Source organism: Myotis nattereri (genome assembly GCF_964212035.1).
Source record: "Myotis nattereri genome assembly, chromosome: 3".
In the NCBI taxonomy this organism is placed as follows: domain Eukaryota; kingdom Metazoa; phylum Chordata; class Mammalia; order Chiroptera; family Vespertilionidae; genus Myotis; species Myotis nattereri.
This window is the reverse complement of record NC_138077.1, coordinates 86,035,607-86,061,433: the sequence shown is the minus strand read 5'-3', so window position 1 is coordinate 86,061,433 and position 25,827 is coordinate 86,035,607. Positions and strand designations below refer to the sequence as shown.

At 34.8% G+C, this 25,827-nt stretch overlaps 1 protein-coding gene across 1 annotated transcript in view; it reads left to right on the top strand.

The window, feature by feature from the left end:
• The window catches only part of EPHA3 (EPH receptor A3), a gene marked incomplete at both ends in the record, with an annotated part of 366,360 nt that extends 347,742 nt beyond the window's left edge, over nucleotides 1-18,618 (top strand). The window contains 2 exons of the mRNA XM_081088476.1: nucleotides 12,088-12,243; nucleotides 18,513-18,618. Of these exons, the coding sequence (XP_080944602.1) occupies nucleotides 12,088-12,243; nucleotides 18,513-18,618 (262 nt within the window). The remainder of the gene's footprint in view (nucleotides 1-12,087; nucleotides 12,244-18,512) is intronic.
• Nucleotides 18,619-25,827: the final 7,209 nt, after the last annotated feature.

Below are 25,827 nucleotides of genomic sequence, written 5' to 3'. Positions count from 1 at the left end.
GCCGAAGGACCTGACTAGTGCATGAATTTGTGCAGTGGGCCTCTAGTTGAAATATGAAACAGGGAAGATTGTGTCACTATGATTTTACTAACAACAACTTCAAATTACCATACATCAATAAATCTTTCATTGTAGAAAATTTGGTTTTCCACTTTTGACAATGATTATTTCATCCTTTTTTATAATTGATTGAATTCATTGCCTTCCACCTTTAATTTCCCAGTGATGCCCTTGACGCATAATTTATTGAGAAAATACAAGCTACCAAATGGGAAATTCTAGCAGCTAAATAGAAACTTAGTGGTGCCTACATTCACATACCTTGTTCTTCTTATCTCTAATTAGAAGAGAGGAAGTGTCCTTCTACTTGTCAGAGGCAAATCCTCTCTCTCAATCTCTCCTACATATCCTATTTCTTCCTTTCTAAAGGTTCATTATCATAGAAATATATTCTATTACATTGTTTCTCAAATTTTCCTAGTGATAAGAATAACTGGATATTAAATGAACAACTAACTATCCAGGTCTATCACAGGCTAGCATTTCAAAATCTCTAGGAAAGGTGGATTCAATGTGGATTTTTTTTTAAAAAAAGTAAATTTTATCAGTAGGTGAATTTAAGAGAGTCTGTTTGTCAACATAACCTCCATTGGTCCCACATCTCTATTAACTACTTCCTGATTTTTTTACCACCCTTCACAGCAAAGTTCTCAAAGAAAAGACTCATACACATCTAAAAATTATATATTTTTATTTCTCCAGGTAGCCTTATTGTTCCACTGCCTTTCTAATTTAGTTGAGTGTGCCAGCACCTATTCATTTACCCATGAGGATTAGAGCAAGTCTTGGTACCTCTTTCCCTTCCCCCACACTTTGATGTTGGTGATCATTGGATCAACACAACCTTTCTACAAACATTCTCTTCTAGATATATATAACTTCCCCCCTTCTGATGTGGACCACTGCAATAGCCTTCTAATGTGCCCCTACTTTTGTTCTTGCCTGTCCCAAACATCTTTTCATATAGTCTTCAGAATTTTCTTATCAAAATATGTATGATATATTGGTAACCAGTTTATAACCAATCTTGATTTCCCATTATACTTAGAAAAAATCTGGACTCATTTTGATGATTTTTTTAAATTTCATTTTTATTCATTCCCAAGAGGAAGGGAGAGGGAGAGAGAGAAACATCAATGATGAGAGAGAATCATTGATCAACTACCTCCTGCATGCCCCCTACTGGGGATTGAGTCTGCAACTCGGCCATGTACCCTGATGGAGAATTGCACCATGAACTCCTGGTTCACAGGTTGACATCCAACCACTGAGCAACACCAGCTAAGCCATTTTGATGATTTAAATAGTCATGCTTCTCCAATGTCATTTATTTTATTCAAATGCTTATTTATTCATTTTTCAATGACTATTTATTGTATGCCAATCTACCCTGTGCTAGGCATAGGTAGAATCCAGAGAACAGTGAAGAACACAAATATGGTCCTTGCCATCCTGGAGCTTTCATTGTAGAAGATGTACACTATACAATAGGCAAGTACAGACTAGCGAAAGAAAATTGATGGATAATTGTAATAGATAATAAAGGAGCTGTTGGAAAAGAGCCTTTTGTGGTGTTAATATTGGCTGAGAACTTAAGAAAGGAAAAGAGCCATGTATATAAAGAACCGTCCCATCACTCTCCCCCAACCCTGTCTCCCAAAAAGTAATCTAAGCTTAGGAATAAGAAACTGCAGATGAGTTTGGAGGGCTCTAGGAAGTGGCAGAAGAATCACATGACAAGAGCAGTAGGGAAAGGAAAAGGCTCTAAGATGAGCCTAAGACAGAAAATAGCAGCAGGAGCCCTAAGGTTCCCCAGGCCATGGCAAGGACATTAGGATTTGAAATTCATGAGGATTTATTAAGGCATTTGGAGCAGAGCAGTGACATGATTTGATTTACACAACTGCTTTGTGGACAGAGAGACAAAAGTGTGAGAGGAGGATGGGGTCTGTGCCACTTACACTAAAATAGCTCTGTAGCCTCAGTGGCCAAATTCTAGTTCCTTCTGAAAACCAAAGGATTTCAGATAGGAAGACAGTAGCACATGCTGTTTTCTTGTCTTAGATTCTCCTTTGCATCCATCTTCCTTCAGGCAGTAGCTTCTATATCTTATATTAACTAAGGCATTCTCTGACAACACAGTCTAGAGGTCCATATAATTATTCTTTAAAAAAATATATACCTGTATTGTTGAAAGTATTACCAATGTCCACTTTTCCTCCCATTAACGCCCCCAACCTACACTTGTCCCTATCCCAAGGTTTTCACCAACCTATTGTCTGTGTCCATGGGTTATGTATATGTTTTGTGGCTAATCTCCTCTCCTGCTGGTACTTTTATCCAGTCCTCCCTATCTCTCTCCCCTCTGACATCAGTCTGTTCTAATGCTCCATGCCTCTGGTTCTATATCATTTATTTTGTTCACTTGATTCCACATATTAGTGAAAGCATATCGTACTTGTCTTTTTCTGACTTGCTTATTTCATTTAGCATAATAATCTCCAAGTCCATTTATGCTGCAAAGGTAGGAGTTCCTTCTTTTTTCAGCCCTGTAATATCCCATTGTGTAAACACAGCTTTTTTATCTACTCATGTGCTGATGGGCACTTAGGCTGTTTCCAGATCTTGGCTATTGTAAATAATGCTGCTACGAACATAGGGGTACATATATTCTTTCTGATTGGTGTTTCAGATCTCTTAGAATATATTCCTACAAGTGGGATTGCTGGGTCAAAAGGCAGTTCCACTTTTAAGTTTTTGAGGGAACTCCGTACTGTTTTCCATAGTGTCAGCACCAGTCTGCATTCCCACCAGCAGTGCACGAGGGTTCCTTTTTCTCCACATCCTCGCCAGCACTTGTTGTTTGTTGATTTATTGGTGGTAGCCATTCTGACAGGTGTGAAGTGATACTTCATTGTAGCTTTAATTTGCATTTCTCTGTTGCTTAGTGACTTGGAGCATTTTTTTCATCTATCTTTTGGCCATCTGTATGCCCTCTTGGAGAAGTGCCTAGTCAGGTCCTTTGCCCATTTTTTAATTGGATTATGTTCCTTTTATTAAGTTGTATGAGTACTTATATATGTTGGAAATTAATCCCTTTATCAGTTTTATCATTGGCAAATACATTCTCCCATACAGTAGGTTCCCTTTTCATTTTGTTGATGGTTTCTTTTGCTATGCTTTTTAGTTAGATGTAGTCCTATTTGTTTACTTTTTCACTTATTTCCCTGCCATAGGAGACATATCAGTAAAAATATTGCTATGAGAGAGATGTCCAATATTTTACAGCCTATGTTTTATTCTAGGATTTTTATGGTTTTATAATTTAACATTTAAGTCTGTAATCCATTTTGAGTTTATTATTGTATATAGAATAAGTTGATGATCCGGTTTCATTTTTTTTTTTTTTGCGTGTATTGTCCAATTTTCCCAACACCATTTACACTCCATTGTATGCTCTTGCTTCCTTTGTCAAATATTACCTGACCATAAAGGCATGAGTTTATTTCTGGAGTCTCTGTTCTGTTTCATTGATCTATATGACTGTTCTTGTGCCAATACCAGGCTCTTCGATTACAATGACTTTGTAGTATAGTTTGATATCTGGTACTGTGATCCCTACAAATTTCCTTTTTTCTCTCTTAAGATTTTTAATCTATTCAGGGTCTTATTGGGTTCCATATCATCTTTTTAAAATATTTGTTCCATATCTGTGAAATATGCCATTTTTTTATTAGAAAGTACATTAAATCTATACATCACTTTAAATGTTTTGTTTCTTTTCTAGTAATCGATTTATTTTCCAAAACGTAGAGTTGGAGAATACATGTATAAATTTGAAATTTTTATTGTATACCAATATGAAGCTACACCTTTTTATTTAGTAGTATTTGGTGCAAGGCATTATGCTAGGGCCTTTGGTGTTAGTATAGGTAACCCAACCTCCACCCTCAACAGCTTGTTTTTATATATGGAAGGAAAATAAATCTTCAAAAACACTTTAATAGTCTTCAGAATAATGAATTATTTGAGCAAAAAGACAACATATTCAAGAATGTGAATTCAGAAAGTTTTACTGGAGTGAGCATTGTGGGACAGGGTGACTAGTGAGATGTGCAGAGTGACAGAGAACGTACCAGAGAGTGCTTCCCGGTTCTGCACATGGGGCACCCAGAGAGCAGTGCTCTTATGGACGACAGAAGGAAGACAGACCGCGAGGCAGGTTAGCATTCTGGATGCAATTAGAATGCGTCCACAGGAAGCTAGAAGTTCACATCTCAAGTTGGGGAAAACGTTAAAATTAAATCTAGGCATACAATTTAGTGTTCTCTATCTAAAGAAAACAAAAGAAGCCTCAGTCAAAACCATGTTCAGCAGGTACAGATCTCAATCTAGTAAAGCTGGCTTTCACCACTAATATATCCATTTTTATTTTTCTAAAATTATTTTATTTCTAATTAAAGCTTTCATGTTCCATGGATCATCAGTAAACTTTAATCTGTGAAGAGTGGCGAGTATTAGTTCACATAAGTTGTCATTGAAATTCCCTCATTCCAACCTATTGCATTTTATAGCTTCTCTTTGCTACTTCTGTGCTGCCCTGGGGTCCAGGGATCTTTTTGAAATCTCTAAGTGCCTCAGTTTTTTAGTCCAGAAGTCACTAACTCAAATGTCTACAAGAGCCAAGAAGCTAATTGAAATGAGTGAACGCTTCCTTCATATGTAGTAGAGTATAATGGTAGCCAGTGGAGATTTCAGGCTCCTTATAAGGACACTAAAGGCCTGATGCACAAAATTCATGCACTGGTGGTGTGGGGGAGAGGTTCCTCAGCCCGGCCTGCACCCTCTTGCAGTCCAGAAGCCCTTGAGGGATGCCCGGTTGACGGCTTAAGCCCTCGAGCACTAAGGACATCCTTAGTGCCAGCCGTGAGCCTGGGTTCTGGCTGAGCAGCGCTCCCACTGTGGGAGCACACTGACCACCAGGGGTCAGCTCCTGCGTTGAGCGTCTGCCCCTGGTGCTCAGTGCGCATTATAGTGACCGGATGTTCTGCCATTCAGTCAATTTGCATATTAGCCTTTTGTTAGATAAGATTATAGAACCAATCAATGCCAGTGGATAGCAATCCTAAGACATCGCAGACCATTATCCTCCTGCACAGATTCCAACACAGAAAGAAAGGAAACAGTTCTCTACAAGCTTTGGAGTATAGTACCAATAACAGAGCAGAAGAGAGTTAAGAATAAAATTTAGACCACTACAGAGAATTCCCAGCTGAAGGAATTAATTTTTCAGAAGTAGATAGAATGAACTATTATCAAAAGTTGCAAAAAGGTGAAGGGAAACAAACAAAAAAAGACAACTGAGGGAAAAGCCTTTCAATGAAGTAATGAGGACATCAGCTTCTTTTCAGAGTATATTTTGATTTTTTTTAGAGTAATAGATGAAATGCAACATTTAAGAGGTTTTGTAATAATTGGATGATGAAAATGGCAATATGAAAATAGTGTTTTTGAGAAATTTAGAAAACATGGATATAATCATAGTGCTTATGTGTAAAAGGATAAAAATATCCCTCAGTTTTTTTAAGAATTGAAGCAATTTTTTAAAAAACTTATTGATAGAAAATAGTGCAATATAAATAAGTTAAAAATGGTCTTACACCAAAAAAGTGCTCTCTTATTTTATAACAGATGCTTATTATGCATAAATCAGCAATAAGCAGAATTTATGTTTTAAAGGAATCTATTTTTGCAAGATTAGTTTTATAATAAAGTTCCTGCTTTAAATAAATTGATTCAATTACTTTTATGAATGTAGATTACTTAAAAATTAAAAAGATTAATAAAAATGAGAGATGAAGTTGTTTCTATTCAGGTAATCAGGTACTTTTTTTTTATTTTTGGATGTTTATCTATCGAATGAAATAGAGAAATGACTTGTTCTTTAAATCCATAGAATTTTTACACTTCAGATCACTAGATTCTTCAATACTATTATAAATTTAAGGAATACAAATTCTTGGTATACAGTATTAAACAATATATCCAATACATTTAAAATGGGGTTTTAAAAGGCAGGCAACTCATTTCATCGAATAAAGACCAAAAATATGCTAAATATATTTAGAATGAGATTCTGAAAACTCAATTCTACTTAATTTATCTGAAATGCTATTAAATATACTGTTTCATTGCATTGCTCACTGTTTTAAGAGAGTTATTTTTATTACTAGACAAGATAAATAGAAAGTATAAGCAAAACGATTTTTCACTGTTAATGGCATTATCATTAATAAAGTGCTTCTGATCTCTAAGAGTACATAATAAATTATTTTAGAGAATAATTGCTGTTTGGCAAATATATGCTTTAAAAAAATTGAATGACCCAAAAGCTTTCTGTTTTTCCAAATGACTTTGACCTCCAATTCTGAAACTGACCGGGTGACTTTCCTCACTGAACCTTTTGGACGGACATAAATACATGTTAAGTACCCAGGTGATTTTTTTTTTTAATCTTACAAATAAAAATAGGTAATTTTCTACTGGAAAGAATTAAAACATATACAATAGCTATAACTGCTAAGATTTTTGTCTTTAACACCTAGAGATAATTAAATACAATGACTTTACTTCTCCTTAATTTGTTATTTACATATTACTCCACTTTTGGGAGCTATACATACTCAACATTACTTTTAGTTACTGATAACAAATTAAATTTATTTAACTATAGCTGATATTTTAATGTTAGAGATAAAAAGATGAAGATCATCATACATCCACACTTTTAAAAAATGGGCAAGTACAAGATTTCCCCTTGAAATACAGTATGTGATCATTATCCTTTGAAATAATAAAAAATAACACTAAACTATAAAATGTATTGAAAAAGTGTTATTATTTTAAGACAATCATAAAAGTAGAAATAATTAATATTTCCTTTTGAAATTACTCTTTGGAAGTAATATAATTCAGAAACGATTCACAACAGAAAATGCATATAAGTACAGTGGTATAGCATACATCTCCAGTATTATTACTATTTCTAGATTCAGTAAGCTTCTACTTATTCATTCAAAAATGTGTATTAACCATTATTTTAATACATGAAAAACAAAGCCCTTTTTAAACCAAAGGAGTCTTCTTATGTTACAGGAGGATAACTGAGCATTCAATCCCCATAGTTTAGAATCCTAACGCAAAATGAAATAAGATCATTATGAGAAGATATTCTTGGGACTGGCTTTTTGATATTTGTTTCCCAGTATCTGGGACTAATTGATATGAAAGCATTTACAGATAAAATAAGAATGGATGGGAAGAAAATATAGATGTACCTGTAATGCAACAGTATGGATATCCACAAAAGAATAATTCACGAACCTAAATACAAGGAGGGAGAGAAGAAGGGAGGAAAGTTATTTTTTTGTTTCCCCTGAGCAAACATATAATTTCCATGATTTCTTTTTAATGACTGTGTTCTGCAGCCAGTAGGTACTGATTTATGAAAAGCTGTAAAAGATCAGGTGGAACTCTGCAGGACATCATTTACAGCTGCACGGATTGAAACCTATCTAATTTGTCTAGTAAAAGTGTGAGCTCACGGTGCACATCACCCAGCCTATAAATTTCCCCTTCAGACCCAATGTCTGGGGCTGGGTCTAAAAAAACGCCAATGCCTGCAGCTGCTCAAAAAGCCCACATTCCCTTGGTGAGCATGAAGAGACATCACAGGCTCTTCACAGTGAGAGACAAATTCCTATCCATTGATAAACTCTCCAGATGTCCTCTCCGAGGAGGAAAGGAACCAATTTTATTTCAATTCCCCAGAGAAATCCTGGAAGTGGAAAAATGATACTTTGCAGGGCTGGTTAGTCTGAGGTCACTGGCATTAAAATTAGGTCATTCTCTGTCTTCCTTGCACTTTGATCCAAGTAATAAACAGAAAAGCTCGGTTGGGGTCACTCTAATCCCTAATCCTCATATCCTGTTCTATTTCGATCTGTTTATACTAATTTTCTCTAAACTCTTGTTGAGCCTGGTTATAGTGTTGAATTTTAAAATACAACCCATTTTGAATTGAGAAGAAAGAAAAACTACATTTTGCTATTAGGCATGCTTCATAAATATTCTGAATAAATGTCCTGGGGTTTGATTCTTTAGACCCACAAACCCATAAATAAAAAGTATTGCTATTCATGAGTCCAAGAGTCTACAACAGTTGACATTAGAGTCTATGTACAGCTACTGTGGAAATCCAAGCTGTGGGGTATTGTATGGGGGCGGGGGGCATGTCTGTAGATATTTTAATATAATATTGTCTTCTTTCTAGGTCTCATTTCATTTTTCTTATAAAATTTTCTCACATAAGATTTATTGTTATTTCTATTAATTTTGTTTACTGACTCAATGATTTTTCCAATGGATCCAATGTTATATTTAATTCTGGCTAGTGACAAAGGCTGGCCATGATGACCATGCCAAAGCAACCCAAGAATATCATGCAAGTTTTGGAAATTGGGTTCCTCAAATTCTTAGAAAAAACAAAAACAAGAGATTTTCAGTTATTAAAATAAAGTTCTAAGGAACAAACAAAAACAAGATATTTTCAATTATTAAAATTAACTGGTTTATCTTTATCTGATGAGTAATTTAAAGATTTAAAGGATGATAGAAAATTATATAATATATATATATATATTCCATAAGAAAATAATTTACAAAATGTTATATTTATATTTATATATTCCTAAAGGAAAGAAAATTAATGTTTTTTAAAATAATGCCTCTTTTGTCTCTACCTTTTTCTTAAAAAGATAACCTCTGGAGGTTAGTTAATATTAAACCATAAGACATAAACATAAATTATAAACTCCATAATTTTAAGTTTTAAATTATAATAAAAATGCTTAAAGTAGAGCCCTGGCCAGTTTGGCTCACTGGATAGAGCGTCGGCTTGGGGACTGAAGGGTCCCAGGTTCGATTCTGGTCAAGGGCACGTACCTTGGTTGCAGGCACATCCACAGTGGCAGCTGATCGATGCTTCTCTCTTATCGATGTTTCTAACTCTCTATCCCTCTCCTTTCCTCTCTATAAAAAATCAACAAAATATATTTTTTTAAAAATGCTTAAAGTAGAGAGGATTTAAGTAGTTGATTTAGTCTAAGGGAAAGATAATTGAAAAGTCCTCCACTTTAAGCTGTCCTCTACTTCACAAATGATTCTGCCAGTGAGAGAACTAGCTACAGATCTGTATTTGCCACGGAGGATAAAAATAGAGGGCAAACCAAATTGTCACATTACTATTTTTTTCTTAAACTCAGCATTATAATTTCATTAAAATTTGACCATATTTACCAAATAGGTTTATGTACCTCCAACAAAATTCAAATAGTCAATTACATTCCTCTCATGTGTCCCCACAAGAGGATGCATGTCTAGAGCATGATATAAAAGTTTTCAGATTTAAAAATCTTGACCTCACACTTATACATGTCTCCTGTATGTCAGGGGGTGAGTTGAAGAAATGTCATCATGGTAATAGAAATTACCCAATTAAAAATTCCTTTAAATAATAGGTACAGTTAGCATATATATAGATGTGCTTCACAGAGACATTTTCTCAGGAGAACAAAAGCTTTTACCACATATCCTAGAAGATATTCTGGGTTGGTATTCACAGGTAAAACACTATAGAGTTTATGTGTGTCTGGACAGATCATTTGCTGTTATTTCATGCTATTTCTAAAAATATTGGAATTGGTACCTTAAAAAGCTAATCTGTTTCTAAAATAATGATAAATTCATGTTAATGTATTTTTGGTTAGTTTTGTTGTCTTTTGAAAAATAATATAAATTTTGAACTTAAAAAGCATTTCAAAAGATGGGTTTCATTTAGGCCAATTATTAATTTTCAATATGTATGAAAATGTGAAGTTCTGGTTTAAAAATATTCTAATAGTCACTAACTTTAAATAATGTTTAAAGTTTTCAAGAGCTCTATGTTGACTAAATGCTACTGCAGTATCACAAAATATAAAATGTTTGGAAGAGGCAAAAATCTAAATGTACCCTCTCAGTTGTAAGATAAAAATTAGGTTATGACACTTTACAAGACAATGATGCTGTCCAAAATGTCCTTGGAGACATTTGGTCCACATCAAAAAGATCCTAAAAGTTTGCTGACATATTAATTAATGCACCATGCATCCAGAGATCCCATCCTCAACTTGTCCTCTGTTCATTTTCCTAAGAAGGACTATTCTTTAAACATACTCAATATAAATCCAGCTCTTCGGCATGATTCAAACCCTTACCAGCTAAGCTACTGAGGTAAGAAGGGTAATTAACAATACAACTACAACAAAATTATTGGAGCAAGAAAATATGGTAGTATTTTTCATGTATTAATCCTATAGACTAAAAGTACAAATAAATATTATGGACTATTTGAACCCAGAGACCTTTCTAAGATGAAGTAATAGGACAATTGTCCACCTGGAGACTGGTTCCAGTCTCATGAGTTAAAGGAGAATTAAAGAGGTTACTGGGAGCTGAAAAACCTACCCCAAGGGCAATTCACCAAAAGGCTGCTTCTTTGAGCTCTTCTAGGGTGAAAATATGCTCTCTTCCATTTCTTTTACATCCCTTTGGTTCACCATATGACAGTTGGTAATAGATCTATGGTTAGGCCTGTAATTATATAAAACAATGCTAGAAGTTCTTCTCTTTTTAAAAAATGTTTTTTATTGATTTCAGAAAGAGGAAGGGAGAAGGAGAGAGAGATAGAAACATCAATGATGAGAGAGAATCACTGATTGGCTGCCTCCTGCACACCCCCCAATATGGATGAAACCTGCAGCCAGGGCAAGTGCCCTGTCCCAGAATCGAACCGGCAACCTCTTGGTGCATGGGTCAACACTCAACCACTGATCCACAATGGCTGGGCTCGAAAGTCTTCTTAATGCTGATTATATTGTGCAATACAAATCACAGTAACAGTCAATTAATTTCTTTTTTTAATTTTATTAAATTTATTGGGATGACATTGATTAATAAGATTATATAGGTTTCAAGTGTACAATTCTAATAATACATGATACGTATATTGCATTGTGTGTTCACCACCTAAAGTTAAGTCTGCTTCCATCACTATATATTAAACCCTCTTTAGCCTCCTCTACCTCTCCTGTAACCTCCTATCACTTTGGTAACCACCATACTGTTCTCTGTGTCTATGAGTTTTTGTTTTTTTGTCTTGTTTTTTACTTTCTATTTTAGATCCCACATATGAGTGAAATCATATCATATTTAGTGACATAAGTAGGATGGAAAAAGTCTCTCTCTTTTTATTATTCATTATTCCATTCTCTCTCTCTCTCTCTCTCATATATATATATATATATATATATATATATATATATAGCATGTAGATAGGTAATGGATATATATACTATATATATGTATATATATATACATACTGTATATATATATACACATATACATTATATATATATATATATATATATATATATATATATTGAACTCTACATATACAAGTATAACTCAATATATATAATGAACTCTCCTTTTGGTGTTGTCACACATGCAATGATTTCATTTGTTACTCATCACTGCTTTCCACTCTTTTGTTAGTTTTAATGACATTTGTGACATTATTTAAATCTGTGCTGACTTTGTGTCTTGCTATAAGTATAGTTTATGTTGTCCAAACTGTCGTTTAGACAGGCAGTAACCTGAACAATGGTCAGGATTTAATATGGAAAACCAAACCCATCATTAAAGTAGACAATAACTTATTCAGTGCATCATGTTTGTAATAATTGTATCCTAAATTAAGATCATCTTTGCTAATGGTTAAATGAATTAAATTAGTAACGTATGTATGGACATATTTATGCATTTCATTGGCCAAGTTTCAGTGATTTAAAAAGGTGTCAAATCTTGACATTCAGAAACTCTGTTGACTCCTGTCCTCTCTCCCTTTGATATTTACTTTTCTTGCAGGCCATCAAACCTTCTTCTGGACCAAAGCAATGTCGACATCACTACCTTCCGCACAACAAGTGACTGGCTTAATGGTGTTCGAACAGCACAGTGCAAAGAAATCTTCACAGGCGTGGAATACAGTTCTTGTGACACCATAGCCAAGATTTCTACAGAGTAAGAAAAAGTTTTTAAGAAGACTGAATGATTCTAAACTTTCTACTGAGCATACATGTTTTGGATTAATGTGTTATAAATATTAGTTGAACCTCTGAGTTACTTACTGTTCCCTGTAACCACTGAACTGGTTCCTGGGTCTCTCTCTTTATAAATAACACCTTTTGGGTTTATGTGTATTGGTGTGTCTTCTTCCTTCAGTTATACCAACAGATACACAGACCCAAGCCCTTAACTAAAAACATGAGCAGATAGGGCATGATGATTTTGTGTTTTCTGTTACTTTTAACAAAACCTAGTTTCTGTGGAAATGGAAAAGAAAAATTTAAGTGGGTAAGCTGGTATACAGGGAGACATGCTAAAGTCAGAAGCAGCTTTCACAGCTGCTAAATAAGCATACCACCATCTATGATTGAGTCTATGAAGGATTTCATCTTTGCAAATGAAGTTACAAATAAGTTTAAGGTATTACTTTATTGTTTTCCTTAAAAAGCTTATATTCAGCTTGGAAAAACAATATAAATAGTTTATATGGTTTGATGCGTTAAAAGGCAATAATAATTAAATATAATATGATGAATTTCTTAGACAGAGATCTTTGGATAATAGCAATTCTTTGGCTGGGGAAACACATGGGCTTAACGGAAGGGGGTTTACCATGTGAATCCAGTGACTAGTCAATAACTGTCATCTTTGTTCACAAGCTAAGGTAACTGAGAGCTGGCAGTAAAGAACTAGAAGCCATATTCTTTTCTCTGTGAGTGAGAGTCAATTTACTTCATTTCTTAATGTAACCTACATCATTCTTTTCTTTTTCTGCACAGTGACTTTTGCTGCACTCCCATGACCCTAGATAAAAATGGCTTTCTCAGCCCTCAGTCATGCAATCTTAGTTTGCTACTCAACTGACTAGGGCCCAGCTCTCTTAACCCCAAGCCCTCAAAAGAACATTTGGATGGGCTCAGTGCTACTTGTATATGACACCTTCAAAGTCATATGTTTTCCATTATAAAACTATTTCTGTTCAAAAGAGGTGAAGTAAGATGGCATGAACTTGGTTCTAGGAGCCTTTTTCTGAGGGTAAAATAGAGAACTGTTCCAAAAGAAAAAGTTTTTGTGTTGGCCAGATACACCAACTTATACATAGTTTTGTAGCTTGTACAGTTTGTTTGCAAACTGTGTCCATCTTTGTTTCAGAATCTTATATCTTTCATCTTTGTCTCTTAAAACAATCTCTTTGTTGCCCTCTATTTCCTTTACGTTAACCTCTCTTACCATATTTGAATATTTAAATATTGTTGAATATTTGAATATTGTTGAATATTTAAATATTGTTGAATATTTAAAACTTTTATTATCATCTTGTTAAACATTTAAACAAAGCCAATGTGGAAAGCTACAGATGAGCTATCAAAAAGGAATGTGCAGTGCAATTAGTAGAGATATAAGTGCCTAGTAAGTAGGTAAAGAAGATCATTCATGGCATAATATTCCAATCAGAAACACAACAAGTCACAAAAGGACCTCATTTATTACTATGGAAGAGGAGAATTGTTCTGAAGAAATTGCTTATTCTAGTCTATTTAACCTGTGTTGGTATTCCTGTTTAAAGGGAAATTCACTGTTTATTGAATAGACTTCTGACTCAATCTGCAACATGCTTTGACTTTCAGTAGTAGTTATTTTGATCATACACAATCACAGGATATAGTAATATATTTAAATATTTTAATTCTTATTTTATTAATATAAACAGTTGGGGTTATGATATGCAAGACACCTGCTTTGGGGCACAGAAGCATAGGGGAGAGCAAACACAGTTGAATATTTCCGCACCATTGCCAGATTTTCAAAGGCAACATTTTATAAATGTGTATTTTCAATAAAATATCAACACTTAATAACTTTTAAATAATGAAGTGGATGAGGCAGAACATTGTTAATAATGATTAACTGCCAGCTCACAATTTAAATATTGTCAGACATTGTAAGTTGTGAATATGTTAAGAAAGCTATTTGCTTAAAAAGGTGGAAGTGGCAGCATTTGTTACATTTCCAATTGAGAGATATATTTGTCTCAACCATACAGTGTTGGACAGAAAGCTCTTTTTTGCTGGTTAGAACGTTTTCACTTGATAGTTATTATTATTATTTAAACAATCTGTACGTTCAAGATGAAAACGGACTTTCCTGAGACTCAACTCTTTCAGGTTTGTTCTTCACACTGAGTCACATGGTTTCAGATCTCTCTGCATTTCAAACTCCACAGTTATCTTTCTGCTGTCCTTTCTCCTGAACTCAGGAACAAGATAGAATTAAGATCTATTGGCCTGAAATTCCTTGAAAAGAATTATTTCTTAGATCTCAGTGTGGTGTACCTCCTGCCCATAGTTTATACTACAAAAATTAGAATTAAAAAAAAAAACATTTAATACACTAATTATTTGGGGAATTCTAATGAGGCAACATTGATATCTTAAATCCTTTAAAATATTTAACCCAGTATTTCATCCTTTTTTCAGTCTTAAGTTTATTGTTTGAATTTGATTTCTTTCAATCCTTATTTTCTTTGTGCCATTCAGACTCAATTAAGAAATTATTCCCTTGATTAAATAACTCCAGAGAGTCTTCTAAAATAAGATAGTGATAACTAAAAAAGGACATTAAATTATTTTTTCTATCCATACTATCAAATCACAGAAGTTCAATGGGGCTTCAAACTTAAATATTAACTTGTTTCAGTTAGTTCAGGATTTCATTTACAGCAAGCTACTCAAGTCATTTCATTTTCAGATGAAATACAGAAAATATGCAATTCAATTCAGTATATATAACATATATTTTAAAATATTATTTAATACCGTAAGATAGATTTCAGAAGGTTAAGGTAAGAAGGGAAGAGAGAATGAGAAAGGGGGAAAAAGTGACCATAGACTCTGGAGAGAGAATAAAGTGTGTGTAATGAATATTAGGCAGATTCATTGCAACATGTCATTATCCTGTACTCTTGGAGGCCATTTTCCAAGTGTCATCACCTATCCTTTTGCCTTTGAAGTACCATATAGCTCATTAACCTCTGGTCTCAATCTTGAGTTGACCTGTGGTCTTGAACTTATCCACTGCCCTTCTGAACAGGGTAGTCAAGATGATATAAGCATGTGGGGAGTGTTATTGAGACTATAGCAGCTGTATGTTTAGAACAATTTTGTACATAGCAAGGTAGTGGGTAGAAGACATTATGGAGGAGGTAGAGAGAGTGGAGAGTCCAAAAAAAACCCAAGCTAAAGCATAACTTAAAGGGATTATTGCTTTAATTCTCTTTTCCAATATAATCCTTGGCATTAAACATAAAATTATGTTTATTATTAAAATGTTGCTTATATTAGATTCTGAGACATGGAATCTTAAAGTTTTATGAAGATTTCTTGAGGCGTGAGCTTGGAACATACAGTCCTTCCTACTGAATCAAGAGCCCCAGAGTTGGGCTGGCCCTTCAGAGAGTTCTGTGAATGCTCAGCATCTGATTTTTCCTGGCTGCTGAGGTCCAGGTGCTCCAGAGGCAGGTCAGAGCCAAGAGCCACAGCATGGCACTGCGTCATATTATTCTGTCATTGTGCCTACATTTCTCAAAGAGCTCAGGAAATTAGTATTCGACCTCGAAACATTCTTTTTTTTCTGCTATCCATTATTATCTTTTTTGAGCTTTTAAAAAAAGAGAAAAGGAAGAGATAAATATTAGCAAGTCATAAAAATATGATATAGAATTGGAAGAAAGATGCTAAAAGAAATATAAAAAGAGACAGGATCTATTGATTTGTACACATATATTTATATCCTCCCTGTTTTCTGGCTGTATATTCATAACCTGACTTTGAAATAATTTGGAGACTAGGATGGAAATGTTTGTTGCTCATTTTGAAGGTATATAAAGAATCAAAATCCCCCAAGGAATGCATTTTCTTTCAAAAGTGGGGATCAATGCAAACAGCTTATATTCTCTAAGTGAAGGTTTCATTATCCACAGTTACATGAAGAGTGACAAGTTTGATGTCACTTCCCACTAGCCTTCCTGGTGAAGCAAGGCAGCTGAAGAGTATGATCAGAGAGGACCTTGGGGAAAACACAAGGTGTCCATAGAAAATTTATCAGCCCCTTGAATGGCATCAGGGTAGTGACCTGTAGATCATCAGAAACTTCATTGCCAGCTCAGGTGATAAGCATGCAACCAGTCTTGGTTAATTTTATGCAGGAAATAATTAATTATCACCTAAATTGTTTCTTAAATTGTTACCTATTTTCTACTTGTCCAGCTTTACTGCTTGGGAACTCATTTCTTAAGGAATCATTATTCCATTACTATGTAGTTGAAGTTGAAAGTCCCAATTTCTCATTCTTTCCTTTAGGCTCAATATAAAGGTGCTCCATGTGCGCGTGCGAGAAGAGAGAGAGAGAGAGAGAGAGAGAGAGAGAGAGAGAGAGAGAGAGAGAGAGAGAGAGAGAGAGAGAAAGAGAGAGAGAGAGAGAAAGAGGGATAGAGAGAGAGAGAGAGAGAGAGAGAGAGAGAGAGAGAGAGAGAGAGTTTTCTTCTTAACATTCTCAATTTGCCTGGGTCTCTTTGACAAGTGATACTTTACTCCTCTATCAATTTCCCCAGATAACTGTATTTTGGACTATTGATTTATTCTTTAGTAAGAACATATTGAGCCCCTACTAAATGGTAACCATTATTCAGAGTGTGGTTGATAAGCAGCGTACAAAACCAACAAGAATGCCTATTTGTATGAAATTCACATTCTTGTGGAGTAAAATAGAGAATTAAGAAAATAAATTAGAAAGAAAGGTAATATGCTGAACAGTAAAAATGTTTGGAAGAAAATAAATTATGAAGTGAAGGTATGAATATAGAGAGGTTTTACTATATTAAATAGAAGGGTCAGGAAGATCTCATGAGATGGGGCAGTTTGAGTCAATATCTGAAAGAGGTGAATATATGAAATAATTACTTGAGTCAAGACTATTTAATTAATTATTTGCACATGTTCATATAACATTTTTTTCTTAATGACTTTTTTTTGTTCTATAATCTTCATTTTATGTCTGGTTTCTGAGTTTAAACTATTTTAAATTTATTAACTTTGATAGAAATAAATTCTTATAATTTTTTCTACTTTTAAGAAATTGTTCCAGTTATCTATGGCTGACAACAAACTGTTTTAAAACTTAAAGACCAAAACAACAATTTTCTTGCCTATCACAATGCCATGGGTTATAAATTTGGACAGACCTAGACAGGAAGGTTTTCTGCTGTAGTGTCAGCGCTGACTGAAGTATTCATCCAACAGAAATATGGCCTTGTCTGGAGGGCTGAGATGGTTTCATTCCTGTCACATGGTGCACATAGCTACACAGCGGAGACTGCAGGCTAAGTACTTTCAGCCGGCCTCTCCAATGTCTGAGGGTAGTTAGACTTCATATATGGCACTTTGATGTCCAGAGAGAGTGTCCCAAGGGAAAAGAAGTTGAATCTGGCAGTTTCTGAATACCCGAGTGTAGAAACTGACACAGTGTCACTTCTGACATACTCTGTCAATCAAAGTAGTCCTGGAGCTGGCCCAGATTCAAGGGAATGGGATAATGCCCCTACAAAGAATGTGTGACCATCTATCTCAGTGTCCTAGGGCTGTCATAGCAAATTACCACAAAGATATTGGCTTAAACAACCAAAATTTGTTTTCTCACATTTCTGGAGTCCAGAAGTCAGAAATCAAGATGTTAGCAGGGCTACAAGTCCCCAAGGGCAAATTCTTCCTTACTTCTTCCGGCTTCTGGTGAATCCCAGCATTCCTTGGCTTATGGCAACATAACTCCAATCTCTGCTTCCATCTACACATGTATCTCTTCTTTGTCACTGCGTGTCCTTTTCTGACTCTAATAAGAATAGTCTCACTAGATTTAGAGTCCACCCTAACCCAGTATTATCTCATCTTGATCTTTGTCTTAATTACATACACCAAGAGCCTATTGTAGTTTTGGGTGGACATAAATTTTGAGGGGACACTATTGAACCCATTTATATAACATTTATATTCTTCTACAATATTAGAGGTGAAATGGCCAGGATACTATATATTGATGATGTAAAAATAAAAATTACGTCCAAACCACTAAGATGGATGATTTTGCAAGCTTTGCTAACTGAAAATCTCATGCTTACATATTATCCAGGAAAGCATGATTCTCATCAAATTTTTTTTTTTTTTTTTTTACAGTGACATGAAAAAGGTTGGTGTCACTGTGGTTGGGCCACAGAAGAAGATCATCAGTAGCATTAAAGCTCTAGAAACACAATCAAAGAATGGTCCAGTTCCAGTGTAAAGGGCTATTTCTCAAAGGGAGTGGTGGCTATGGAAGATGTAGCATCACTCTGCAGACAGATGATAAGTCGGGAGATACTGGTGGAAGTTTCAAGCCCTATAAGACACTCATATATGAGTACAAATGCCTTAAAATGGAATTAAAAACTCTTTATTTTCCCATATCATTAAGTGGATTAGTGGGTGGGTGTTATTTTGTTTTGCAATTGATTTTTTATATTAGTTGATGGATGAAATTAAAATTCTTCAGCATGAAATGACGAAGAGCTAGCCTAGAGCCATGGATCATATACTGACTATTATAAAAGCAAAACAAGTGAAATAACAAAATGAACATAATGGCTCTGTTCACTACTAGCCACAAAGGAAAAGACTTGTGATATTTTTCTACACAGAAGAAATCTGTAACAGGTATTTTTTTTTTCTTTAAAAGCAAGAAAAACAGAGGAATTTATACCTCAAACTATCTGGCCATATTTACTACCTTTTCATTGTATTATTCTCTTTTATCTGTTAAAAAGCATATAAAGTTTGTAGCTGTTTTAAGTACCATACGTTTATAATTATTAGCTTTGTTAAGAATTATCATGTAAAATGTGTCTTAATTTTGAAGAAAAGTACATATTTATTTTCTTTCTAATTGTTTTTATTGTTTTCTATTTATGCCTCAATGATTTAATTTGGATTTGTTACAGCCAAGTGCCAAATGCTCTCTCAAATTGTCAGCAGTAGGAAACATGGAAAACTAAACATAGGGAATTATGGGTTTCTTTCCAGATTTTCAAAACATCCATGTATATATAGAAACCAAATCAATTTCCCTGTTCATTCACTAACCAAATCTCTCACAGTCTGAATTATCTCACATATTTTTGTCTCTCCATTTAGTATAAACTGTATGCTCCTAATTTAGTGTAATATACTGGCTTGTAAGTAATGGGTTCTCAATGGCATACCTGCCCTATTCTGGTGTTTAGGAAACCATTCATTGGTAAAGAAGCTAAGTTAGAGCTCCTGAATAGAGAATAGCTACACTGTAAATAATTGGAATCCTATTTCAATTGCTGCATTAATTGGCAACACAGCCTGTTGGCCAATGCATAAGTAAAAAGCAGTCACTTTCTGGCAGGCTCTGAAATGTCACTCAATATCTTAGGTTATAATTGCTGAGCTGTTTTTAGCTAATGATTATAACTAAACTACTCATCTGAATCATGGGAGTTTAGTTTAATTAACTAAACTTTGTAATAATCTATAGCAGGTATTGTTATCTTAAAGAGTCTTTCACTGAAATGCACCTGTTGTAATGTTGGTGTATAAATTAGAAGCATTAAACTACTTTACAAAAACAGTTTTATTTTTGAAATACATAAAATGGTTATCTAGCAAATGATTCAAAATCTGTAGGCAGTGGAGAGATCTCTCATTGTGGGAACTTAGACTTACTATTTCATAAAGGTCAAATATGAGCATAATCAGTAATATTTGAAAAGCTGTACCTGGTATAGATCTAGCCACTAAAACATTCTATCTATATCTTCTAATGCTGATATGATCACTTTATGAGGATAATAAATGCATATGTCATAAGAATACAATGGATAAAACAATACTGCAAACTTTATGTTTTTATGCAAAATAGAACATTATATAGCTTACAATCAGATCAAAATTCACAAGTGCTAATATGTTGTAAGTTTACTGTAATAAGGCTTAGGTTGTGTTCCTTCACATATGAGATTATTTCTTAAATTTGGCAATAATCCTTACAGTCAAATCATCCAACTAGAATTTTATATTGGATATATAAGAGCATGAATTTTTATAAAGTTATATGCAATGATAACATTAATTACAAATTTAACTTAAGCCTAGAAGCAGCTAAAACCACTTTTATGTTGTGGAATGTTAGACTGAAACCTAATTCTGGCTTTAATCTCATTTTATCCCAAACAAGCATTTACTTTTGTATTCTGAGCATACTCAACGAAATCTGTGCATTTCATGAACTACTAGAAGTTGAGGATTGTTATTTTGGCTATGGTCTCCATTTGAAAGCAGAAGTCATATACACAGTATATTGCTCTTCATTTTGTTCACTATTTTTCTACCCGACCTCTTATACATTTACTTTACACAATTCTTATCCTGTACATATGTAAACATAACAGTGTACGATTCTTAACTGTGCAGTAGAGGTACTAGATGCTGATGGCCATCTCTTTGTACAGGAACTGCATTGACTTTCCATAAACATGAAACCATATCTCCATACAATGATATGTATCATATTATCTGTTTTGTATCGTAAACTTGATTTACATATATTATTTATTTCTGGTACCTTGCCCAGATTATTCTGTACTAAGTATCAACAAAACCATGTATAAATGTGATATGATTGAAAATATGTACTTACTTTAAACTTGTCTTTTCAAAACATTACTCATTTAGTTTATGTTGTACAATGTAGATGGCCTCTTACTAATGTAAAATGATTTGTAGTGGGAACATTTATATTTTTATAATAAACATAATGAAAATATTTTTTACAGATTGAAATACAGAAGTGGTCTTTGAAACTTTTAAATATATTATTAAAATTTGTGCTTATTTAAACAACAAAATAATGAAATTTATATAAGTCATGAAGAATGTGCTTCTGTTTCTTTTTTCTCCTTTAGTGAGCAGGGATTCATGTTATGCTCTTGGATGTAGTGGGTGTGGTTATGTGGAATCATTGACCCAAAGGGTTTAGAGGTGTCAGAGTAGGTTATGTCAAAAAGCCAGAGTATCATTTATGAAAAAAGGAAGGAATTCTGAACAGGCTAAATAAAACAAATAAAAAACAAACAACCACAATTTCAGAAAACACTCTAAAAAACACCTCATACTTTGTAGAAAGTAGGTAACTAGTCAAAGTAGTGCATCTACTTTAAGAAAAACCATTGTACATGAAAACCCAAAAGCTAACTCACAATGTAAGGCCAGATAACACCTGTGATCCACATTTCCATAGTGGTAGAAATAAGTAAGGAAAGATCAAAAAATGTCAGATTTGAGCTTGCCTTGAAGGAGAAATAGCATTTGAAAATGTTGAGAAGAGGCAAGGATAATATGTAAGCAGATTAACTAAGTAAAAGAAAATAGGTAAAGAAGAACATATTTATTCATTTAATAAAGATACATTATGCACTCAGATGAGACAGGTGCTTTGCGATCACCATTTACAAGTTACCAAATCTTTGCAGCAATCCTGTGAAGAGATCCCTTTTAGTAGATGATGGAATCGAGTTGTGGAATTCTTCCGAAGGTCACCCCAGTGAAGAGAAAAAAAGTTACTTCAAATTAGAGTCTTCTTACTCTGTATTCTTTCCATATATAATGGCTACTGTAATCCAAACATTATCTGGGGCCAGTGCCAGTGGCTATTTGCAAAAGTGATTTGGGGAAAAACTGTGGGATAAGTAGAACAAATGATATTGGAAATCTGTTTTGGTGTTGGAGGCATGAAGCTATGCACTTGCTCTAGAGCAGTGATTTTCAACCTGTGTCCCAAGGCAGGCACTGGTGAGCCACAGAACTTTTAAAATACGTAATACCTGCCCTGGTGGGTGGCTCAGTTGGTTGGAACATTGTCCCATACACCAGAAAACTTGTGGGTTCCATTCCGTACCAGGCACATACCTGGGTTGTGGTTTCAATCCTTATTGGGAGGCAACCTATCAATGTTTCTCTCTCTCTCTCTCTCTCTCTCTCTCTCTCTCTCTCTCTCTCTCTCCCCCTCCCTCTCTCTCTCTCTCCCTTCCTCTCTCTCTAAACTCAATAAACTTATCCTCAGGTGAGGATTTTAAAAAATAACATGCAATACCCGACTATTTAGTCAGGGACAATGACCTATTTTCTCTTAGATTGTCAAATAAAAAGTAACAACAGCCAACATAAAAATAGCCATCCAGTATAAATGAATCAAAATTATACCTGTTTTTTGTTAGATCAGCAAAAAATATAATATATATTTTAGTGTGCTGAAGAATTTTAGTAATTAGTTTATGTGTGCCATGAGATGAAAAAGGTTGAAAATTGCTGCTCTAGGGTGGTGGTAATAGTATTGGAAAAAAGGAATAGATGCATAGACACATGAAGAAGGAAGAGTTAACAGGACTTGCCAATTTGACATGATAATTGTTCAAAAGGTAGGAATCAAAGTAAACCATAAAATATAGGTTCTGGGTATTTTGGGGAATAATGGCACCACTAGAAGAAGTAGGGAATAAGGAGAAGTTAATTTAACATTATGAACTTGCTAAATTGATGGTGTTAGCCAAACCTGAATAAGTTAATAGATATATTTGAATTTTTTTCTTTAGCTCCAAACTCAATGTCTCTCTCTCTCTCTCTCTCTCTCTCTCTCTCTCTCTCTCTCTCTCTCTCTTTCTCACTCTCTCTCTCTCTCCCTCCCTCCTTTCTTCCCTCTCCCTCTCCCCTCAACCTTCCTCTGTCTCTAAACTCAATAAACAATAAAAAATAAAGAAAAAGATAAAATTCAAAGGTAAAAGGTGTATTTGATACTATGTAAAGATCTATATATCTTTGTGATTAAATATATATATATATATATATATATATATATATATATATATATATACTAATAAAAGGGTAATATGCCAATTAGACCAGGAGACCTTCCAGACATCCTTCCAGACAAAGCCATGGTGACAGGGCCGAGGCAGAGGCAGGTTAGGGGCGATTAGGTAGGTGGGTGGTGGACAGTTGGGGGTGATCAGACTGGAAGGGGGGCAGTTGGGGCAATCAGGCCAACAGGCAGAGTAGTTAGGGGCAATCAGGCAGGCAGACAGGTGAGTGGTTAGAAGCCAGCAGTCCCGGATTGCAAGAGGGATGTCCAACTGCTGGGATCTGGCCTAAACCGACAGTCAGACATCCCTCGAGGGGTCCCAGATTGGAGAGGGTGCAAGTCAGGGTGAGGAAGACACACACACCCCCATGCACTAATTTCGTGCACAGGGCTGCTAGTATATATATCTTTATCTTGGACCACCTTTCATAAGTTAATTCTGGCTGCTATGATAGTTAAATTCCAAATGTCATCAGCTTAAAAAAAAGAAACACCATCATTTTAAACACAGAATAACCCAAAGTAGTTGCCAGGTGGCCTTGCTTGCAATGATTCAGATCCCATACTCTCTCCATCTTCTGGTGAGTATAAGAAGCCTTAAGATCTTTCAGCCAGTAAAACTGAAGGGAGTGGTTGGCTGATTTTATGAGCACTGCTTATGAGTGGCACATATCACTTCTCTTCTTCTATTAGCTAGAGATCAATCATATTGCTGTACTTAATGGCAGAGGATGTGGGAGAAGTAGTGTGCCTAAATGGAAAGGGAAAGTTTTTGGAATCTATATAGCAACCTCTGCCACTAGTCATTTTCACTTACATATGTAATATGTAAAGACAGATAGTTCTGAAATGCTATTAGGAAATCATCAATCTCTTGCTAACTTCAGCCATTTCTTACTCCATAGAGACAACCATTTTTAACTTTTTTCTTTTTACTTGATTCTAATACTTCTACGGTGTGAACTATTCAGATCTCCTTTCAAGAGAGAACTTACTAGAAGAGCAATTAGCCTACAACCCCAAGCTGTTGTAGTTTCAAACTCCCAAGCATAATTTACCCCAGCACATGGAGCATAGTGAAAGTACTAAAGTGCATCCATTTCCTCTCAAGTGACAGAATTTTGTAATAAGTGATTTTGGATCTCATGCTCTAATCATCCTGGCTGAGGTTTTTCTCAGAGGTCCACAGCAGTCTGAGCTTCCTACCCAATCCTCCCTCCTTTGGTCTCTCCATACATAGGTTTCAGATGTGTATTTCAATCTACAAGCTCCATATGCCTTCACTTATTCCCTGTCCCAATCCTCCTTAAGCATTTCCACCAAAAAAAATCTTGCAGGTCTAATTCCTTCTTGGTGTCTGTTTCTTGCTTATCCTTAACAGAAACAATGATTCACAATTTGATTAACCTGGCAGATAGAATGGCATCCTTCATGCTTCCCTCTATCTCATTTTAGGTCATATGCCATTGTAGAATGCTAACTTCTTTTCTCTGTCTCCCACTACAACCTCATTACTTGTATAGATTTCCCAAATAAAGGAATGTCCTAAATAATGCATCTGCCTCCAATCCTGATATCTCCAATATCAATCAGACTAATGTATTAGCGCACATTTAATTTTGTAGTTCCTCTGACAAACACAAATGCCTCCAGGGCCTAGCAGGTTATAAAAATGAGTGAAGCAAGTGAGGAATGTGGTGACTCATAAAAGCACCCTTCATTGCCTTCTCAGAGACAAGGCAACATGGATCCAATGTGAATTTCTGAGTTTTTGAGAGAATTCTTAATTGATCCTGCATAACTTATCATCTTATTGAAATTGCCTATTTTTATGCCCCATCCCTGCTTATAACTGAGGACACCTTGAACAGGAGCTGTGCCTTGTAAACCACTGTGCTCCCTTGGCCTTTGCGAGGCTTAGTATATAATAAGCATTCAAAAATTGAAGTGGAATTAAATGTATTTGAACCATTTTTTGATAATATAATAAAGAAGGATATCCCTGGGATTTTTGTCCTTCTAGGGGAAAGTGTGAATTTCCTTGAGGTCAATAAAGCTAGTCAGTGTTCCAGTTGTGTATCTTGGATCATTAAACATACTTATTTCTGCTAGAATTGGGTCATTTTCATAGAATTTTGTGGACTCTTTTCATTGGTCTCAATGCTCCTATTTTTCTTAGTGCAGTTAAGTCGTTTAAGTAGACCCTTGAACCAGAGCTTAGCTATAAAAATTTAACAAGGTAAATGCCAAAACTTTTCTGATCCTTTATACTCTATTACTCTGTACAAATAATGTCAACATGCCTACTAAAACTACCCTTCTTATGGGGCATCTGGGATACACATTCTATTGACCCAGGGGATCTAGACACAATTTAGGAAAATAAGTGGTAGAGTTTAGTACACTATAAAATGAAGATTTTGGAGGTTTACTGAAGTCCTCACTCTGAAATTCTCTGGGAAAACTCAGTTATAAGTTTAATGAAAATAGTCATAATTAAATCATATTTTCCCACTAGGTGAACTATCACCTTCCTTTTTTGAAAGAAGATAATGTTCTACTTAAATTAAAAAG